The following is an 18,935-nucleotide window of genomic DNA, read 5'->3' as shown; positions in this document are numbered from 1 at the left end:
CACACTATGCGACTCTTCAATTCCACCCGGGGACTAAATGCTAACATTATTCAAAGTTATTGTCTGTTTTTACATGCATTTTTATTACTTTTTGATTACATTTTTTTTTTGTTTCTTTGTATCAGTATACTGCTGCTGGATTATGTGAATTTCCCCTTGGGATTAATAAAGTATCTATCTATCTTTATATATTAAAATGTACCAAGGAGTTATATGGGAATAATGTATTTTTTCTTTTTAACAATATTTTCATCTTAATTTTCATTCTACTTTTCTATGTGTTCTAATTTGTTTACTTTATCCTTTATTTACTAATTAGTGCGTCTGATGCTAAAGTAGATGCAGCCTTTAATTATTCTGCGTTGGTTGCCAGCGTGTCTGCTCTGCTCATTTTTAAGTGTCATTATTAACATACAACGAAGGGGGAAAACTGCACAGAGAGAAAGGGCAAAATAGAATGAAATCATCAAAAGAGAGTTAAGCATTTAAATCGTTGGCAAAAGCAGAAATATTTTTAAATGTAAAAACCATGCTGCTGTGCTTTTCTGAATGTAGAAGAAAAGAAAAATAATACCAGTTAATTAAATGAGATCAGTGTTATCAGGCGTTGTCACCAATTAGGAATCTGGCTGGAACAAAAACCTGCAGCCACAGTGTGCCCCCGGGACCGAGGTTGGGAAACATTGGGTTAAGGACCCCCAGAGCACCTTGACATAATAATTATTACTTCTTATTTGGTGGACACCTTTATCCAATGTGACTTGCAACCGGTGACATTTCTTTTGTGTTTCCAGTTGGAGCACAGGCAGGGGAAGTGGCTTGCGTGTGGTCACACAGGGTCAGTGGCAGGATTTGAAATCCTATCTTCAAAGCCTTAACCACTCAACCACACTGCCTGGAATTATAGCATATTTAAAAAATCATTCATAAGTATTTCTTAAATATATTGGCTTCAATTTAATTCATCATACTCTGTGTGTGTGTTATATATAAAATATGTACAGTACATATCCTAACAGTTTAAGGAAATAATGTGTGCATGTATCTGTGAAAGTAACTGAAAATCCCTGGCCATGGTGAGATTACCTTCATCCACATCAAAGTCTTCATCATCACCGAGGTCTCTGTCATAGTCCAGGTCCAGCTCTAATGGGTAAAAGAAGTTCCTTTCTGGATCCACTGGCTCCTCCACCTGACAGTCACCAAGATATGAGTACAGGTGAATTAAAAAAAAGATTTAAAAATCGTACAATAAAAAGTCACAGTTTAACATTACATATATCTGTGTCTCCCGTCCATAAGCAAGTACACCCTTCAGACTCGCAGTGCTTTGATTTTACACTCGGTGGGTTTACTTCCATTGATCGCGGTGGTACCAATGTGGAGACGATCATAGGGAAGATGTGGAATGACTGACAAGCAGCAAACTGGTCCATCATTTGATTTGCAAATGGCGACAACACGCTGATGGGATTGTTAACCAATAAACATTGTTTTGTGAATGGAGAGAGAACCAGAATACAAATTGAACCAAATCATTTATAAACTATTTTACTTCAGTTCTTAAGTGTTACTCTCCAATCACAAACCTCCGACGTATCACAGGAGCAGCTGGTGAGCTTTGGTTTTCTGTTGTTGACGATACATTGAGGATGCGGTTGTTTTGTTGCTCATTTCCATATTTGGAAGATGCCTTTATTGAAGGTAAATTTTACAAACATTTGATACTATAAAATATGAAGGAACTGTACACTAAATGGCCAAAGGTTTTGTTGACAACCGTCTGTCGTGCCTATGTGAGCGAGTTGGACATCTCATTTCAAAACTATGGCCGGTAGACGTACCACCTGCACTTCAGAAGAGCTCATCCACTTGAAGCTAAGTCTGTTTAGGGCCGGCCAGGACTTGGCGGGGAGTCCATCTAGGAAAAGTTTGGGCTGCTGCTGGAAGAGGTGTTAGTAAGACCATTGGTGGCTCTTACCCTGTGGTCTGGGTAGGGGTCCCAGTGCAGTGAGACTTAAACCGAGGTCCCGACTCTCTCTGGTCATAAAACCCATTGTAGAGTGTATTCCGATGTCCTGGCTAAACTGCCCATCATGGCTTAGTCATTCTGGTCCCCTGTCCCTAAATGGCCAACAATCTCCCTTCACCCCACCTAATAGCTAATGTGTGGTGAACGTACTGGTGCAAAAATGGCTGCCATAGCATCCTCCAGGTGGATGCTGCACATTGGTGGTGGCTGAAGTGGCTTACTACTTTCTACGTAAAAGAGCTTTGAGGAACGAGGAAAAGCAGAATGTAAAGATTTATTAATATGGAGGCGGCCCCTCTGTAAAGCCTCAATTCTTCTCGGAATTCCTTTCAGAAGATTGTGGAGTGCGTCTGTCAGAATTTGTGCCCATTCAGCCAAAGAATCATTTGTGTGGTCAAGGACTGATGCTGGATGTGAAGAGCTGGCTGACCAATTCATGCCATAGCTTGACAGGGTTGAGGTCAGGGCCCCATGCAAGCCACTAGAGGTCCTCCTTCTCATTGTGGACCTGGTTTTGTGCAGAGTCCTGCTGGAACAGAAAATGGTCTTCTCTAAACTGTTGTCACAAAGTTAGCAGCACACAGTTGTCTAAAATGATCTTTGTATGCAGTAGTATTAACAGTAGCCTACGCTAGAACCAAGGGGCCTACCCCAAACCCTGCCATTCCCTCTTCTCCACCAAACTGGGCAGTAGGCACGTCATCCTGAAGGTAGCACTCTTTTGTCATCCACCAAATCCAGAATTGTTCTGAATGCCAGCTGTTAGAGTGATTTGTCACTCTACACCAGACGTTCACGCTGCTCCCGATTCCAATGACGGCGCACTTTAGTCCACTCCCAATGGCACCCAACATCACGCACAGAGATCTCACTCGCGTGTGCATTTCACAAAGCTCCCGACGTACAGTTCTTGTGGTTGACATTGCTTCCAAAGGCAGTTTGAGCCTCTGCTGCAAGTGCTGCAACATGGGATGGGTGACGTTCATGCACTTCTACTCTCTGAATGGCCCCCCGCCCCACTCTAGGAGTTTGTGTGGTCTGCCACTTCATGGTGATGATGCTTCCACGAAACAATAAAAGCAATTACAGTTGACCAGGGCCGATCTAGAGGAGTAGAAACTTCATGTCATCTCATGACAAGGCCACATTTCAAATGACGGAGCTCTCCATCACATTTGGCAATGGCTATGTGCCCATTTGAGGCTCCTGTTAGCAATGAAACGTCTGAACTCCGTCACTTGAAGGGAGGCTCACAAACTGGTGGCCATTGAGAGTGTGTAGCCCAACAAATAAAAAAAAAAAAAAACTAAACCAAAAGGTACTGTTGCTGACTGAACTCCAACTGGAGATCCGGACAGCAATTTGAATGTTAAGTTAAATCATTAAAAGATGGAATGAATAAATAAATACAACTTCATGGATTAACATATCGAGTAATGTTAATAATACATTTTATTTATATAGCACCTTTCCAATGCTCAAAGCACTTAGCCGTGTATGTACTGCAAGTGCATGTAAATTGTGCAAGTCAGGTTCTCACAGTTGCAACCAAGACGTCAAAGTTTAAATTAAAAGTGCAGCCGTGCGTTTTCCACCCGTAAATCACTGTGTGGCCCTAAGTCATGGGTGTCAAACTCCAGTCCTGGAGGGCCACAGGTTTTCATTCTAACCATCTTATTCATTAGTGACCAGTTTTTGCTGCGAGTCCCAAGTCTTCGGAAAACATCTTGTATCACCCCAGTCCCAAAGGTATCACGTCCTAGTGAGCTGAATGACTTCCTGCCTGTCGCTCTAATGTCACATGTGATGAAGACCATGGAGCGGCTGCTGCTGCTTCACCACTTGAGGCCACAGGTCCGCCACGCCCTCGACCCTCTGCAGTTCGCATACCAGGAGAAGGTGGGAGTGGAGGATGCCATCATCTACATGCTACACCCATCCCTCTCCCACTTGGACAGAGGCAGTGGTGCTGTATGAATTATGTTTTTGGACTCCTCTATCACCTTCAACACCATCCAACCTCTGCTCCTTAGAGACAAGCTGACAGAGATGGGAGTAGATTCAAACCTGGTGCCATGGATCGTGGACTATCTTACAGACAGACCTCAATATGTACGTCTTGGGAACTGCAGGTCTGACACTGTGGTCAGCAACACAGGAGCGCTGCAGAGGACTGGACTTTCTCCGGTCCTGTTCAATCTATATACATCAGACTTCCAATACGACTCTTAAGTCCTGCCACGTGCAAATGTTCACTGACGACACTGCTATCGTGGGCTGAATCAGGAGTATAGGAACCTAATCAAAGACTTTGTTAAAATGGTGCGACTCAAACCACTTACACCTGAACACCAGCAAAACCAAGGAGCTGGTGGTGGATTTTAGGAGGCCCAGGCCCCTCATGGACCCCGTGATCATCAGAGGTGACTGTGCAGAGGGTGCAGACCTATAAATACCTGGGAGTGCAGCTGGATGATAAATTGGACTGGACTGCCAATACTGATGCTCTGTGTAAGAAAGGTCAGAGCCGACTATACTTCCTTAGAAGGCTGGCGTCCTTCAACATCTGTAATAAAATGCTGCAGATGTTCTGACAGTTGTGGCGAGCGCCCTCTTCTATACGGTGGTGTGCTGGGGAGGCAGCATAAAGATGAAAGACACCTCACGCCTGGACAAACTTGTTAAGAAGGCAGGCTCTATTGGAGTAAAGTTGGACAGTTTAACATCTGTAGCAGAGCGACGGGCGCTGAGCAAACTCCTGTCAATCATGAAGAATCCACTGCATCCACTTAACAGTGTCATCTCCAGGCAGAGGAGTAGCTTCAGTGACAGACTTTTGTCACTGTCTTGCTCCACTGACAGATTGAGGAGATCGTTCCTCCCTCACACTATGCGACTCTTCAATTCCATCCGGGAGAGTAAATGCTAACATTATTTAAAGTCATTGTCTGCTTTTACCTTCATTTTTATTACTATTTAATTTTATATTGTTTTTGTATCAGTATACTGCTGCTGGATTATGTGAATTTCTCCTTGGGATTAATAAAGTATCTATCAATTAACTCCTTTTGCCTTCATTTTAATTAACTTGACTCAGGCCCCTTAGTTGTCTTTTTCCTTAATTAGCAGCCAAACAATAATGAGACACAAAACGAGCCACCACCTGACCAGCTCATCTGTGCCCATCACACAATATCTGAAAATAAAGAAAGGTGAAAGTCTCGGGAAGGTCGATCTCTCAGGTCACCAGAATTTTGACAATGTTCTTAGAAAAAACAGAAAAATCAGTTTTGGAAACGTCTGCTGTGGCAGAACAAGAGCAGCAGCAAGATGTGGAACTGAATTAACTTAAATTCTTCTTCTTGGTTCGGCTGTTCCCATTAGGGGTTGCCACAGCGGATCATCTTCTTCCATATCTTCCTGTCCTCTCCATCTTGCTCTGTCACTCAGATCACCTGCATGTCCTTTCTCACCACATCCATAAACCTCTTAGGCCTTCCTCGTCTCCTCTTCCCTGGCAGCTCTATCCTTAGCACCCTACTCCCAATATACCCACCATCTCTCCTCTGCACATGTCCAAACCAACACAATCTCGCCTCTCTGACTTTGTCTCCCAAACAGTCCAACCTGAGCGGACCCTCGAATGTCCTCATTTCTAATCCTATCCATCCTCATCTTCCCCAGTGCGCATCTTAACATCTTTAACTCCGCCACCTTCAGTTCTCCCACCTGTGCCACCGTCTCCAGCCCATATAACATAGTCGGTCTTGCTACCGTCCTGTAGATCTTCCCTTTCACTCTTGCCGATACCCATCTATCACAAATCAGTCCCGACACTCTTCTCCACCCATTCCACTCTGCCTGCACTTTCTTCTTCACTTCTCTTCCACAATCCCCATTTCTCTGTACTGTTGATGCCAAGTATTAAAACTCACCCACCTTTGCCAACTCTACTCCCTCATTCTCACCATTCCACGGACCTTCCTCCCTCTCATTCACACACATGTATTTGGTCTTGGTGTTCCTACTGACCTTCATTCCTCTCCTCTCTAGAGCAGATCTCCAGGGTCTCCTCAACCTGCTCCCTACTCTCACTACAGATCACAATGTCATCAGCAAACATCACAGTCCACAGAAACTCCTGTCTAATCTCGTCTGTCAACCTGTCCATCACCATTGCAAATAAGAAAGGGCTCAGAGCTGATCCCTGATGTAATCACACCTCCGTCACTCCTACCGCAGGCCTCACCACAGTCACACTAACAGGTTTAATTAACAGCAAGAATCAGCTTCTAATTAAGAAAGCGATTGGACTGAAATTGGCTGGAGTCTGAAGCCCCAATTTAGCTGGTCACCTGTTGGCTCGTATCACGTCTCATTTCTGTTTGGATGCCATTTAATGAAGAAAAGAAACAATTGAGAGGACTGAATCCTTCAAAACAGGGCTATTAAAATAAAGGAAAAAGAAGTTAATCAGCAGTGAAACCTGCTCACTGATTATGTAAAGTGTTCGAATGAAAACCTGCAGCCACTGTGGCCCTCCAGGCCCGGAATTGGACACCCCTGCCCTAAGTGAATCACTTAAAATGTAACATTAGACAAAGTTAGTCTGTTTTACCTCCATTTTTTATCACTCTTTAATTTAATATTGTTTATCAGTATGCTGCTGCTGGAGTATGTGAATTTCCCCTTGGGATTAATAAAGCATCTATCTATGTAAACCTGTCGGTGGACACTCAACCAAGCGAGTGACGTACTACCGTTAGTCTAATTCTATTTAATCGTCAATACATCAATTCTGTTAATTCGTCGACTGATTTGGTCCAGAATAAATCTGTAACACATCAAGTATTTCCTTCCAAAACAAATATGCCCCTTTGGTTTTAATATTCCAGATAAAACAGAGCCGCGCACGCACAAACCTTTTCTTCAGGGGGCAGAGGGTCAGCCCGTAGGACATAATAATACACACAGGTCCTCCTTAGCCACAAAGGAAAGGGTCCTTCCACAAAAACTGGACGGTCTGGTCTGTGCTTGGCTAGAACTTCCCGCTGGTCAGGGCTCTGGATTCCTAGGGGTTATGAAAAAATAGCTGGCATTAGCCAATGCAGTACAAGATACAAAGAGACAGAAAACGGAGTAATGAACCGCACCTTGTAATTTATTAATCGTTACGCCTTAGTCTGAAGTGGCAGCCGCCCTCGAATCACAGAGTCCAGATACTGATTTAAACACACAGCCCATAATCTCATTCTCAACACCACTTAGCTTGGTTCGGGGTCACGAGTGGAGGAGTCGATCTTGACGACACAGAACAGGGAGCCAGTTCAAGTGTTGTATAAAGTAATGTATATATTACTGTATGTGTACACTTGAACTTGAAATGTATAGAATTCGGCATCAGACAGAGGGCCGGGGAGCCACACCTGAATGAACCCCCCAGCTCACTGTAAGGCCAACGCTAAGGGGCTGCAATTCCAGGTGGGTTTCCTTAAAGGTCCCCATCAATACAGATGAACATTGCTTACCCACGATATACGGCTGACACACCAAACTCCCATCTTCACTGTAGTCAGAGGAAGGCATCTGAAAGGAGGAAAGAATACAAGTCAGAAAACGCAATGCTGCCTACTAATCTGGACCTCAGTTATTAAAATTAAACATGGCAATACGTACATGTAAATTCTCCAACCCATGTAATCCAGTTCATGATGCCAGGGGGCTGAAGCCTGTACTGGCAGAATTGGGTGTAAGGCAGGAAACAACTGGGACCAGTTCATTGCTTTTCACGAGAGAACTACTTAATGGATTTAGATCGGGTTTTTTTTCTAGAATTTGCTTGAAAATTCCAGTTGATTTTGTGATTTCTCTCATCACGCTAAGTAAAACAGTTCGCTTGCAGGAGCGATATATTCACACTAATCCAACACAGAGGCTGAGGGCTGAAGAGCCCAGGGGGAAGCGGGACGTCAGGAGTGGGGAGCTGGGTGGGCCCCTCCTTGCTGTCCTGTTTCAAGTGATATCTCTGGCAATCAGCAGGTACCCTCAAAAACACACGTAGCTCTGATCTCTCTCTCAAAAACGTCAAAACGTTACTCCTTAACAATCTCTAGATTAAGATGTCTGCTGAACAAACTGGTATCTCTAGCTAAGCGGAGGCAAGGAATGCTCCAACACGTGGCGAGAGGTAGACTTGGAAACTTGACTACAGGATAAACTGTGAATGAGGAGGGCCTCGCACCGCAGCCTCTCTCTCTCTCTTTCGGATTTGCACAAATAAATCAGTACCGCAAGTGAATGATGATACTTCATGTGATGAGGGAAGTCGCAAAATCAACTGGAACGTTCAAGCAAATTCTAGAAAAAACCCCAATCTAAATCCATTAAGTAGTTCTCTCGTGAAATGTGGACAGACAGACGTTGAATTTTATATCTGTAGAGGTAACTAAGGACCAAATGGTCTTCTTCCTGTGCCCCTCGTACTCTTTTGTATACAATCTCTGTAAATACAATTGCTTTCTCTAATGGAGGGACACCGCGATGCCCTTCGAGAGGCTGAGCTGAGACATAACAGGCACCCAGCGCCCGCCCCCGGGGGTTTGTGAGCAGGGGGTGAAGTCCCTAGTTTGGATGGAGTATTCCTTTAAGATAGACGTTATATCTCAAGAAAGTATACTAACATTTAAAATGATGGTGATTATTATAATTATTATTATAAGTTTATCACAGCCATAAAATGTTGTTTGGAATTTGTGTCAATTTGACAACTTATTTCCACAACAGAAATGTGTGGAAGTGTATGGAGAGGTGAAAAAAAAAAAAAAAAAAAAAAAAAAAATATATATATATATATATATATATATATATATATATATATATATATATATATATATATATATATATATATATATATATATATAAAAACAAACACTTTTTAAAAACCACACTTAAGTTAAAAAGTGTACTAAAAAGTTAAAAATAAGTCTCTCCTACATCACTCGTAAAATAAAAGCATGGACGCTTTTGTGAAGATTTTAATTGATGAAAACCGCCACCGCTTTTATTTTACGAGTGATGTAGGAGACTTATTTTTAACTTTAGTACACTTTTTAACTTAAGCGTGGTTTTCAAAAAGTATTTTTTTTATATACATTTTATTCTCAACCTTTTAGTGTTGGGTTTGTTTTAGTATAATTGTGTAATCAACATTTTAACACTTCCTTTAATATTTCTATCTGTTACTTGCGCCATTCGTTGGTGAAATCTTCATATGAAAATTTCATTCCTTAACATGGATTAATCGTTCAATTAGTGAAACTGATTATTGATTCATGTATTGTCATAGGAAGTGAGTAAGTGTGCAACATTTCAAATCATTTGCACATTAGGAAGTGGGTTAAATATATATATTACAAGATTCATACCAGACAAACAGGTGAAGTTAAAAGAAGCGTGGTCAGTCAGTCATTGTCCAACCCGCTAAATCCTAACACAGGGGGACGGGGGGATGGGGAGGGTCTGCTGGAGCCAATCCCGGCCAACACAGGGCGCAAGGCAGGAACAAATCCCGGGAAGGGTGCCAGCCCACCGCAGGACACACACACACTAGGAACAATTTAGGATCGCCAATGCACCTAACCTGCATGTCTTTGGACAGGGAGAACATGCAAACTCCACACAGGGAGGACCTGGGAAGTGAACCCGGGTCTCCTAACTGCAAGGCAGAAGCATGGTTAAAAAAACAAAATTGGCAAACATTGGCCGTGTCACGCAAATATCAACCTACCTGATAAAGCGTCACCTTGGCGTTCAGGTCAGCAGCTATTCGGTGCAAGCTAAACCGTGCCAGGTCAACAGGGTCCTGGGGGAGTTCACGTGGCACAGGATATGGATTCACATGCTTGAACCGTGGGAACCAATACATCAGACGCTGGTATTTTCGTATGGGGTGGCTCTTCTTCCCAAAAATCTGGATCAGGAGCACTTTGGTTTCCACGTTGGGCATCACTCCTGCCACAACAAGCAAATAGATTCATGAGTCTGTATAGGGCCTCTCATAGTGGGAACAAAATTTGGTAAAGCAATTCCTAATCATGCAACTAGAGCACAGTGGGTCCAGTGAACATTTTATTGTTATGTCACCGAGTCAGTGATGATGGGACTGCAGCGGCTGTACTAGCATTGAGTTTTGCACAAAGGACTTTGGTGTCACTCAGAATGATGAGGTCTAAGGCAGGGGTGTCAAATTCCGGTCCTGGAGGGCCGCAGTGGCTGCAGGTTTTCATTCAAACCATCTTCTTAATTAGTGGCCAGTTTTTGCTGCTAATTCATTTATTTTACCTTACTTTTAATTAACTTGACCCCTTTGGTGTTTATTTTTCCTTAAACTAGCAGCCAAGCAATAATGAGACACAAAACAAGCCGCCACATGATCAGCTCACCCGTGTCCATCACACAATATGTGAAAATAAAGAAATGTGAAAGTCTCAGTAAGGCTGATCTCTCGGGTCACCAAAACATCTTGATGGTGTTCTTAGAAAAAACAAAATCAACAGTTTTGGAAACGTCTGCTGTGGCAGAATGAGTGCAGCAACAAGCCATGGCATTAAACAACGAGTTTAATTATCAGCAAGCATCGACTTCTAATTAAGAGATTAGTTGGAGTGAAATTGGTCGAGTTTGAAATCCCAGTTTAGCTGGTCATCTGCTGAAATGAAATGGAGTTTGAGGCCAGACGCCGCTTGTCATTGATTGGCTCACTTCAAATCTCATTTCTGTTTGGCTGTCATTTAATGAAAGAAAAAAAAAAAAAAGAATTCAGAGGACTAAATCCTTAAAAACAAGGCTATTAAAATGAAGGGAAACAAAGTTAATTAGCAGTGTAAACTGGTCACAGATTAAGGGTTAGAATGAAAACCTGCAGCCACTGCGGCCCTCCAGGCCCGGAGTTCGACACCCTTGTCTAATCTTTGAGCCCCAGTTCTTGAGACAGTGGAGGGCAGGAGGCTCTATTTGGGATTAGCTTCTGCCAGTCTCCGTTTTCCTCCCATTGCTGGCATTGGTCAGTTTGAAGGTGGAGTGCCACCTGGCGCATCACACCGCACCATGGGGGTGGCTCTGTGGCTCTGGTCTCCCAGCCAGGATGCCGATTTGACCTTTTGTATGCCAGGCCCCGAGGCTGTAGTTGACCAGTTCCTACTGGTTGCTTGGGAAAATGTTGACGGTTTTATAAGAATTTCAAGCATTTAAAAAAGCGAGCCGTGCGGCCTGGAAGCGAAGGCACATTGACTGGAAACTCCCAAGGTTTCTTGTTTAAATGGGATTTCACTTCTTGATTGTTTTGTTTGTAATAAATTTGCAAACCTTTCTGAAAAACGTGCATTCACTTTGTCGTCATGGGTTACTGGGAGTACATTGGTGGGCAAATTTATCCTTGTAAATTTAAATCTACACACACACTAAAGTGGGCAGAAAGTGAAGGGGTCTGAATGCTGTAGTAGTGGTCCAAAGACAGTGTGGTCACTTCACAGATCTCCATTTTTTTTTTTTTTTAAACATTTCCTCCCTGCACATCCATGACAACACTTTTAGGTTAATTACCAGGAAACCCCCCAGCTTTCCCAAGTAGACTCCCACCCTACAATGAAGGCCGCACAGACAAGTCTGTTCATACCGTAGCTTTCCATCTGCTCTAAAATCTGCACACCGCACTCCTGCTGGCGGGGGTAGTGGTTAAACATCCGCTGGATGAAGTTTCGGGGAATGAAGACCTCCTTGGGGAAAACATCTAACAGCTTATTGTAGACGGCGAGGTCTCGCTCCACCCCAAACTCTGCCATCTTCTTCAGCGCCACATAGATAAACTCCACGTGTCCTCGGCGGCGAACATCCTTGTTCTTAAAGACGTCGAGGACGCGGCTGAACGTCGCCTTGTTCTTGGAGTCCACGGCTGCTCGTTCAAACAGATCGTCATAGCTGATCAGACTTTTGTTGGGCTTATCCTGGGATTCCTCGCTTTGGCTTGGGTCACGGCTAAAAACAGGCTTGCTACACAAACATCTCCTGGCGCAGTGGTCACTGCTGAGGACCTGGGGGGGGGGAATAAAATAAATAAATGGGACACATTTGGAAATTTTAAATCAGCTTAGACAAACACCTGACACACCTTTCTATTGTGAGTTACAACTCACCTGACGCACAGCAATGGGGCCAGAGGATACACTTTTATTGCGCAGACCTCCAACGCACAACAGTGGCAGACGCAAGCTTCTGGTATGAAACAGGAACCTGGTGGCATTCATCTTAGACGCACATGGTGGACGAGACCCTGCAAGAGATGGAGAAAAAGTAAAAAAAAAAAGCATTTTCAAGAGAGACGGGCAGACAGAAAGAAGTGTCAGGATTGGAGAAAGAGCTGCATGGCAGACAAGCAGGCAAAGAGATATACCAGGGGGGCAAAAATAACGAGAATTTATTTTCTGGAGTGGCGTTAGTGCCGACGTTTGCTGCTAGATGCGTGTGGTAGACCGCCCTCCGCATCGATTGGCCAAGTGGCGTCCTTGAAGCGCTCAGGCAATCGTGTGGTGAAGTGCGGAGAAAACGACCCGAATTGCGGCAGTCGGGCGAGTGGCTTCTGCATCACGACAACGCAGCATTGAGTGTGCAGCAGTTTCTCACAAAAAAAAAAAAAAAAAAAACAGGATGACAAAGGCCCCCCACTCCCCGGACCTTCCACCCGGTGACTTTTTCTTATTTCCAAGAATGAAGAGGGCCCTTAAAGGAAAGCCTTCTCAGGATGTACCACTTTGCGAGAGCCTCAGAACAGTTTTGAACGATGGAAAAAATGGTGGGACAAGTGTGTTGCACCTCAGGAAGAGCATTTGGAGGGCGATTAGATTTTGGAAATGTTCCGAGAAATATACGATTTAAAAAAAATATATATATATTTTTGTGCCCCCCCCTCCGTAAAGGAGTGCAGTATGAGATAGAGACAGACAGAGACGCTATATTAGAACATTAGGACACTCTAGACGAGAACAGGCCATTCAGTCCAACAAAGCTCGCCAGTCCTATCCACTTGTTTCTTCCAAGAAAACATCAAGTCGAGTTTTGAAAGTCCATAACATCTTACTGTCCACCACACTACTTGGTCGCTTATTCCAAGTGTCTATCGTTCTTTGTGTAAAGAAAAACTTCCTAATGTTTGTGCGAAATTTACCCTTCACAAGTTTCCAACTGTGTCCCCGTGTTCTTGATGAACTCATTTTAAAATACAAGTCTCGATCCACTGTACTGTTAATTCCCTTCATAATTTTAAATACTTCAGTCATGGCACCTCTTAGTCTTCTTTTGCTTAAACTGTAAAGGCTCAACTCTTTTAATCTTTCTTCATAACTCAACCCCTGTAGCCCTGGAATCAGCCTAGTCCAGGGGTCCTCAATCACGGCCCTGGAGAGCCGCAGTGGCTGCAGGTTTTTGCTCCAACCCAGTTGCTTAATAAAAAGCACTTATTGCTAAAGTAACACTTCTGCTTCACTTTAGTGATTTTGAGCCCTTATTGCTTAATTTTGTCTTAAACAGCTATTTGAATTGCTCCTTATTATCAATAACATGCAAATGACAAGAGAGAGCAGCATTTCTCCATTTAGCCTATTTACATTTACACCTGTGTGTATTTATCTGCACTATTGGGTTTAATTAAATCTTGGAAGAAAAATGAAGAGAAAAAAGTGAAGGACTGAGAATTACTCGTCCATTTTAGCCTTCAAATCATTTGCACGATAGAAAGGGAAAGAAAATCTAGGATATGAGAATGAGCTGACATAGCAGAGTTAATTTAATTTCATAGCTTGTTAGTGCTTTATTGGCAAGAACTGCTTTCTAATTAAGCAACCAGGTCAGAACAAAAACCTGCAGCCATTGCGGCCCTCCAGGACTGGGATTGAGGACCCCTGGTCTAGTCGCTCTTCTCTGGACCTTTTCTAGCGCTGTTATGTCCTTTTTGTAGCCTGGAGACCAAAACTGCACCCAGTACTCAAGATGAGGCCTCACCAGTGCATTATAAAGGTTGAGCAGAACCTCCTGGGACTTGTACTCCACACGTCAAGGCGCTATATAACCTGTTAGCCTTCTTAATGGCTTCTCAACACTGTCGGGAAGTTGATAGCGTAGAGTCCACTATGACTCCTAAATCCTCATAAGGTGGACTTTAGATTTTCTGACCGCCCATTGTGTATTCAAACCTCACATTTTTACTTCCTATGTGTAATTCTTTACATTTACTGACATTAAATTTCATCTGCCACAAATCTGCCCAATTCTGTCTGCTGTCCAAGTCCTTCTGTGATGATATAACGGATTCCAAATTATCTGCTAATCCACCTATCTTGGTATCATCTGAAAATTTAACCAGCTTGTTACTTATATTCCTATCTAAATCATTTATATATATTAAAAATAGCAGCGACCCCTGCTGGACACCACTCTTAATATTCTGATGAGGTTCCTGTGTCTCAGCCAATTCTGCACCCATCTAAAACATCACCCTGAACTCCCACTTCTTTAAACTGGATGGCCAACCTCTCACGTGGCACCTTATCAAATGCTTTCTGAAAGTCCAGATAAATAATATCATAAGCTCCACTTTGATCGTATGCTTTTGTTGCAACCTCATAGAATTCCAGCATGTTAGTAAAACACGACCTCCCTCTTCTGAGCCCACACTGACTGTTCCTAATAACTCCTGTCCTTGCCATGTGTTGCTCAATCTTATCCTTAATAATTTCTTCCATTAATTTTCCTGTGATGCACGTTAAGCTTACTGGCCTATAGTTGCTTGGATCTGCCCCGTCACCCTTTTTATACAGTATAATGAGATGATATTTGCCATTTTCCAGTCCTTTGGAATCTCTCCAGTGCTCAGTGTCTTCCTAAAACACACACCAGTCAGCACCGTCGATCAAACCACTGACAGGTGAAGTGAATGCCATCGATGACCTCGTTACAAGGGGCACCTGTTCAGGCATGGGGATGTATTAGGTAGCAAGTGTACAGTCAGTTCTGAAAGGCGAGGTGTTGGAAACGTGGGCAAGCGTAAGGATCTGAGCGACTTGGACAAGAGCCACACTGTGGCGGCTGGACCACTGGGTCAGAGCATCTCCAAAAACAGCAGGTCTTGAAGGGTGTTGCCAGTATGCAGTGATTAGTACCTAGCAAAAATGGTCCAAGGAAAGACACCTGGTCAACCGGCAAACTGGAACTGGTCATGGGTCCCCAAAGCTCACTGATGCGCGTGAGGAGTGAAGGCTAACAAGTCTGGTCCAATACCACAGAAGAGCTACTGTAGAACAAATTTCAGAAAAAGCTTAAAGCTGGCCAGGATAGAGAAAAGTGTCAGAGCACATAGTGCATTGCAGATTGTGTAGCCATAGTGTGCCCATGCTGACCCATATCCACCATCGAAAGCACCTACAGTGGGCACAGGAGCGTCAGAACGGGACCATGGAACAACGGAAGAAGGTTCACCAGGGGGAAGAGATGGCAGCAGGGGGGCACTAAGGGAAGAAGGCAAGCTGGCAGAAGCAGTTTGATGCCGTGGGAAATGGTCTGCTGGGAAACTTGGGGGTCCTGGCATTCATGTGGATGTCACTTTGACACGTGCCACCTACCTAAAAAGAGTGTTGCAGGCCATCTATGTCTCCACGCCTCAACAGGGTCACAGCTGTTTTGGTGCACGAGGGGGACCTACGCACCTGTGGTCACGACCGTAATTCGTTTCAAAACTCTGGACGCGACCCGAACGTAATTTCTCCATAAGATTGTATGTAAATACAATTATTTCGTTCCAGACCATACGAACTGCTGTAAATATATATATTTGTTTTAAAGTACAAAAATAGTTAAATTATACCATAGAATGCACAGGTTAATAGTAAACTAAATGTAAAAACATTGCATAACACTAAGAAACCCTTGAACAACAGAGAAAACTAACATTGTAAGAGTTTGTGCTAAACGCTTACGGGCACCGCTTGCTGTAAACACTTTAGAGTTTTAAGCACAGGGGGAAAAAATTAAAATGCCACTTCTCTTGCAAAACTTTTCAAACCATCCTCTCCTGGCTTTAAATGCCTCATCTTTGCCACTCGAAGAAGGATTTTATTTTATTTTTTTCCCCCCCAAACAAATCGTCACGAACCGTCCTGGCTTTCTCGCATGCGATCACCCGGCTTACGCTATCCCCTACAAGGTGCTTCTCATTCAGCCACACTAGCAACAGTTTTTTCACTTCTTCCAGCACTTGAGGCCTCTGCTTGGGTGACATTGTAACTCCTTTTGCAGCATCAGCTGCTTTGTTAGGCCCTGTATATGCAAACAAAACAAAACGGAAAAAGGAGAATGGGAAATCGTTGGCGCTTACGAACGCACATAGGGAACATGGCCGCCAGTGTTTTTGTTCGCCACTAGAGCGTGTGGTCGTGAACAGATGCAAAATTTTGGCAATCTTTTTGGTCATAACCCGATTTGTACGTGTTCAGAGACGTTTGTGACTAGAGGTTCTACCCCTGTACTAGGCAGGCAGTTTTAATGTTGTGGCTTATCGGCGTACATCTCTAAATAAAAGGAGCAACGGGACAGACAAGCATGCAGGCAGACAAACACAGCAAGGGGTGCAATGTGACAGACAGATCTATGAAAGGCTCTCTAAAACAGATATTAGGCAAGACTAAAAAATGAGATATATTATTAACAAGAAAGGCATTACTGTAGATAGACGGGGAATTACATATGTATATCAATAACAGGAGCTACATGACAGGCAAGCATAAAGAGATTAAACAAAGGAATACAAAAAAGGACAGATGTAGATAGAGGGACTGTGTGCATACCTGTTCAAAAATGCATGTTCTCCCCGTGTCTGCGTGGGTTTCCTCCCACAGTCCAAAGACATGCAGGTTAGGTGCATTGGCGATCCTAAATTGTCCCTAGTGTGTGCTAGGTATGTGTACCCTGCGGTGGGCTTGTCTCCAGCAGACCTCCCGTGACCGTGTAGTTAGGATATAGCGGGTTGGATAATGGATGGATAGATAATGAGCCACATGGTAGGCAGAAAGGTTTAAAGGGGTGCAATACATCAGATATAAAGGCACCATATGTGTATCTACATCTGTCCTATTGCACCCCTTTGTTTAATCTGCCTGTCCTATTGCACCCCTTTGTTTAATCTGCCTGTCCTATTGCACCCCTTTGTTTGATCTGCCTGTCCTATTGCTCCTTTTAGTTTTTTACATTATTTATTTATTTATTTAATATATATATTAAATAAATATATAAATAATATATTTAAATATATTAAATATATTAAATATATTTAAATATATTAAATACATATATATACATACATACACACACACTTTATCTTATCTAACAAAAAGTAGCTATATGGTGGCAGGCGAGCAGGCAGATAAAGAAAAGTGGACAACGTGACAGGCGTTAACAGATATATACATACATATATACAGGGTGGTCCAGATCGTCTTGATGACTGATTTAGCGGGGTCGTTTCTTCATGTCGTCAGTTCGCACACCTCTTCATGGTCCGGGATATTTCGGGTGATTTTCAATGTAATAAATTTAAGTTATCGCGTAATAAGAATTGCATAGTTAGATCTGGAACACCCTATACATACATACAGGTACATATACATAAACACACACATCTCGAAGTAAAAGGAGCTATAGGACAGGCTCCCGGATTAAGAAAGCCTATATATGGCAGGCACATAGACAGATAATAAAAGTTACATTATAAAACCAAAAGACATCATATTACTGACCGACATATACAACTGACCAGCAGATCCAGTTCGACAGCTGCAGCATTTAGAGGCGCTTACCTGCTAGCGTTTTTCATTCATTTGGGGGTCTTAAGCCGGCTAGTATGCTTGACGTAGTACGTAACTTTCGGTGTCATCTGCGACGCTCATTTCGGCTTCATCTTTTAAATGGACTCTGCAGTTGCTTTTCAAGTCCAACTTGGATGCTTCATTCAAACGAACGGCGCCCTACATGACTCGTAAATAGTCCCCTTCGACATAACGAAAGTAGTTTGAGACAGGAGAGCATCCAGGATTAAAGAAGAATACAGCAGAGGTGGAGGGGGTAATTGGGATGGCTTTACCTGGACTACCAGAATGGAGTGAAAGGAAGAGAGGAGCAGACCAGCGCGTCCAGGCGCCTGCCGTGTACTGACAGGGTCGGCGGAAGAAAGCGGAAAGCCCCTCAAAACATCTTTAGCTGCTCCGATACTAACAAAGCACTGCACAACAAGAATAAAACCATACGAAACGAGCTAATTGACAGCAGGTTCACGCGAAAAGGAAAAGCACCGAGCATAAAAACTACACGCTGGATTATTTTAGCTACCGTCATATCTTCGATTGACGCTAACTGTTTATATAAAATAAGCACAACATTTTCTGTCGACATACCACCGACTTACACTTTTTGAAAGGAAATTAAACTGCAGTCATCACGGAGAAAAAGAAAAATCACCATTCTCCTTCAGCCACGGTAATGCTGCTGGGGGCCGCCATGTTAATAAACCAAATCCGCTTTCCCATTTCCGAGTGGGTCAGCCTGTAGCGGTCCCCTAGAAATACAGTCCGGAATTTTTTGTTCCGCGAGGTGCGAACTTTGACCTGCCATTGCCACCCTTCGTCACTAGGTGGGGCCAAAAGCGAGGGCTTTCAATATTTATTTTTCAAACCCACCACTGACTGTAAAGTTACGATTTAAAAGGTATAGTTTTCAACCAACAAACTGTATTCGATTAATTATTTACCACAACAAAATGCAAACAAGCAAGTTTTTTTTAATTCTCTATTTGAGCAATAAAGCTTTA

At 43.2% G+C, this 18,935-nt stretch overlaps 1 protein-coding gene across 1 annotated transcript in view; it reads right to left on the bottom strand.

Moving 5' to 3' along the window:
- The window catches only part of ecsit (ECSIT signaling integrator), a 20,585-nt gene extending 1,942 nt beyond the window's left edge, over positions 1-18,643 (bottom strand). Inside the window, exons 1-7 of the mRNA XM_039772676.1 lie at positions 18,587-18,643; positions 12,223-12,359; positions 11,706-12,120; positions 9,819-10,042; positions 7,561-7,618; positions 6,955-7,103; positions 1,087-1,192 (exon numbers count right to left, since the gene is read on the bottom strand). Of these exons, the coding sequence (XP_039628610.1) occupies positions 1,087-1,192; positions 6,955-7,103; positions 7,561-7,618; positions 9,819-10,042; positions 11,706-12,120; positions 12,223-12,333 (1,063 nt within the window). The 5' untranslated portion in view covers positions 12,334-12,359; positions 18,587-18,643. The remainder of the gene's footprint in view (positions 1-1,086; positions 1,193-6,954; positions 7,104-7,560; positions 7,619-9,818; positions 10,043-11,705; positions 12,121-12,222; positions 12,360-18,586) is intronic.
- Between the last annotated feature and the right edge of the window lie 292 nt (positions 18,644-18,935).

The sequence above is a fragment of the Polypterus senegalus genome, chromosome 12 (assembly GCF_016835505.1).
Source record: "Polypterus senegalus isolate Bchr_013 chromosome 12, ASM1683550v1, whole genome shotgun sequence".
NCBI lineage: Eukaryota > Metazoa > Chordata > Cladistia > Polypteriformes > Polypteridae > Polypterus > Polypterus senegalus.
Note: the sequence above shows the minus strand (reverse complement) of the source record. Positions and strands in the feature narration are given on the sequence as shown.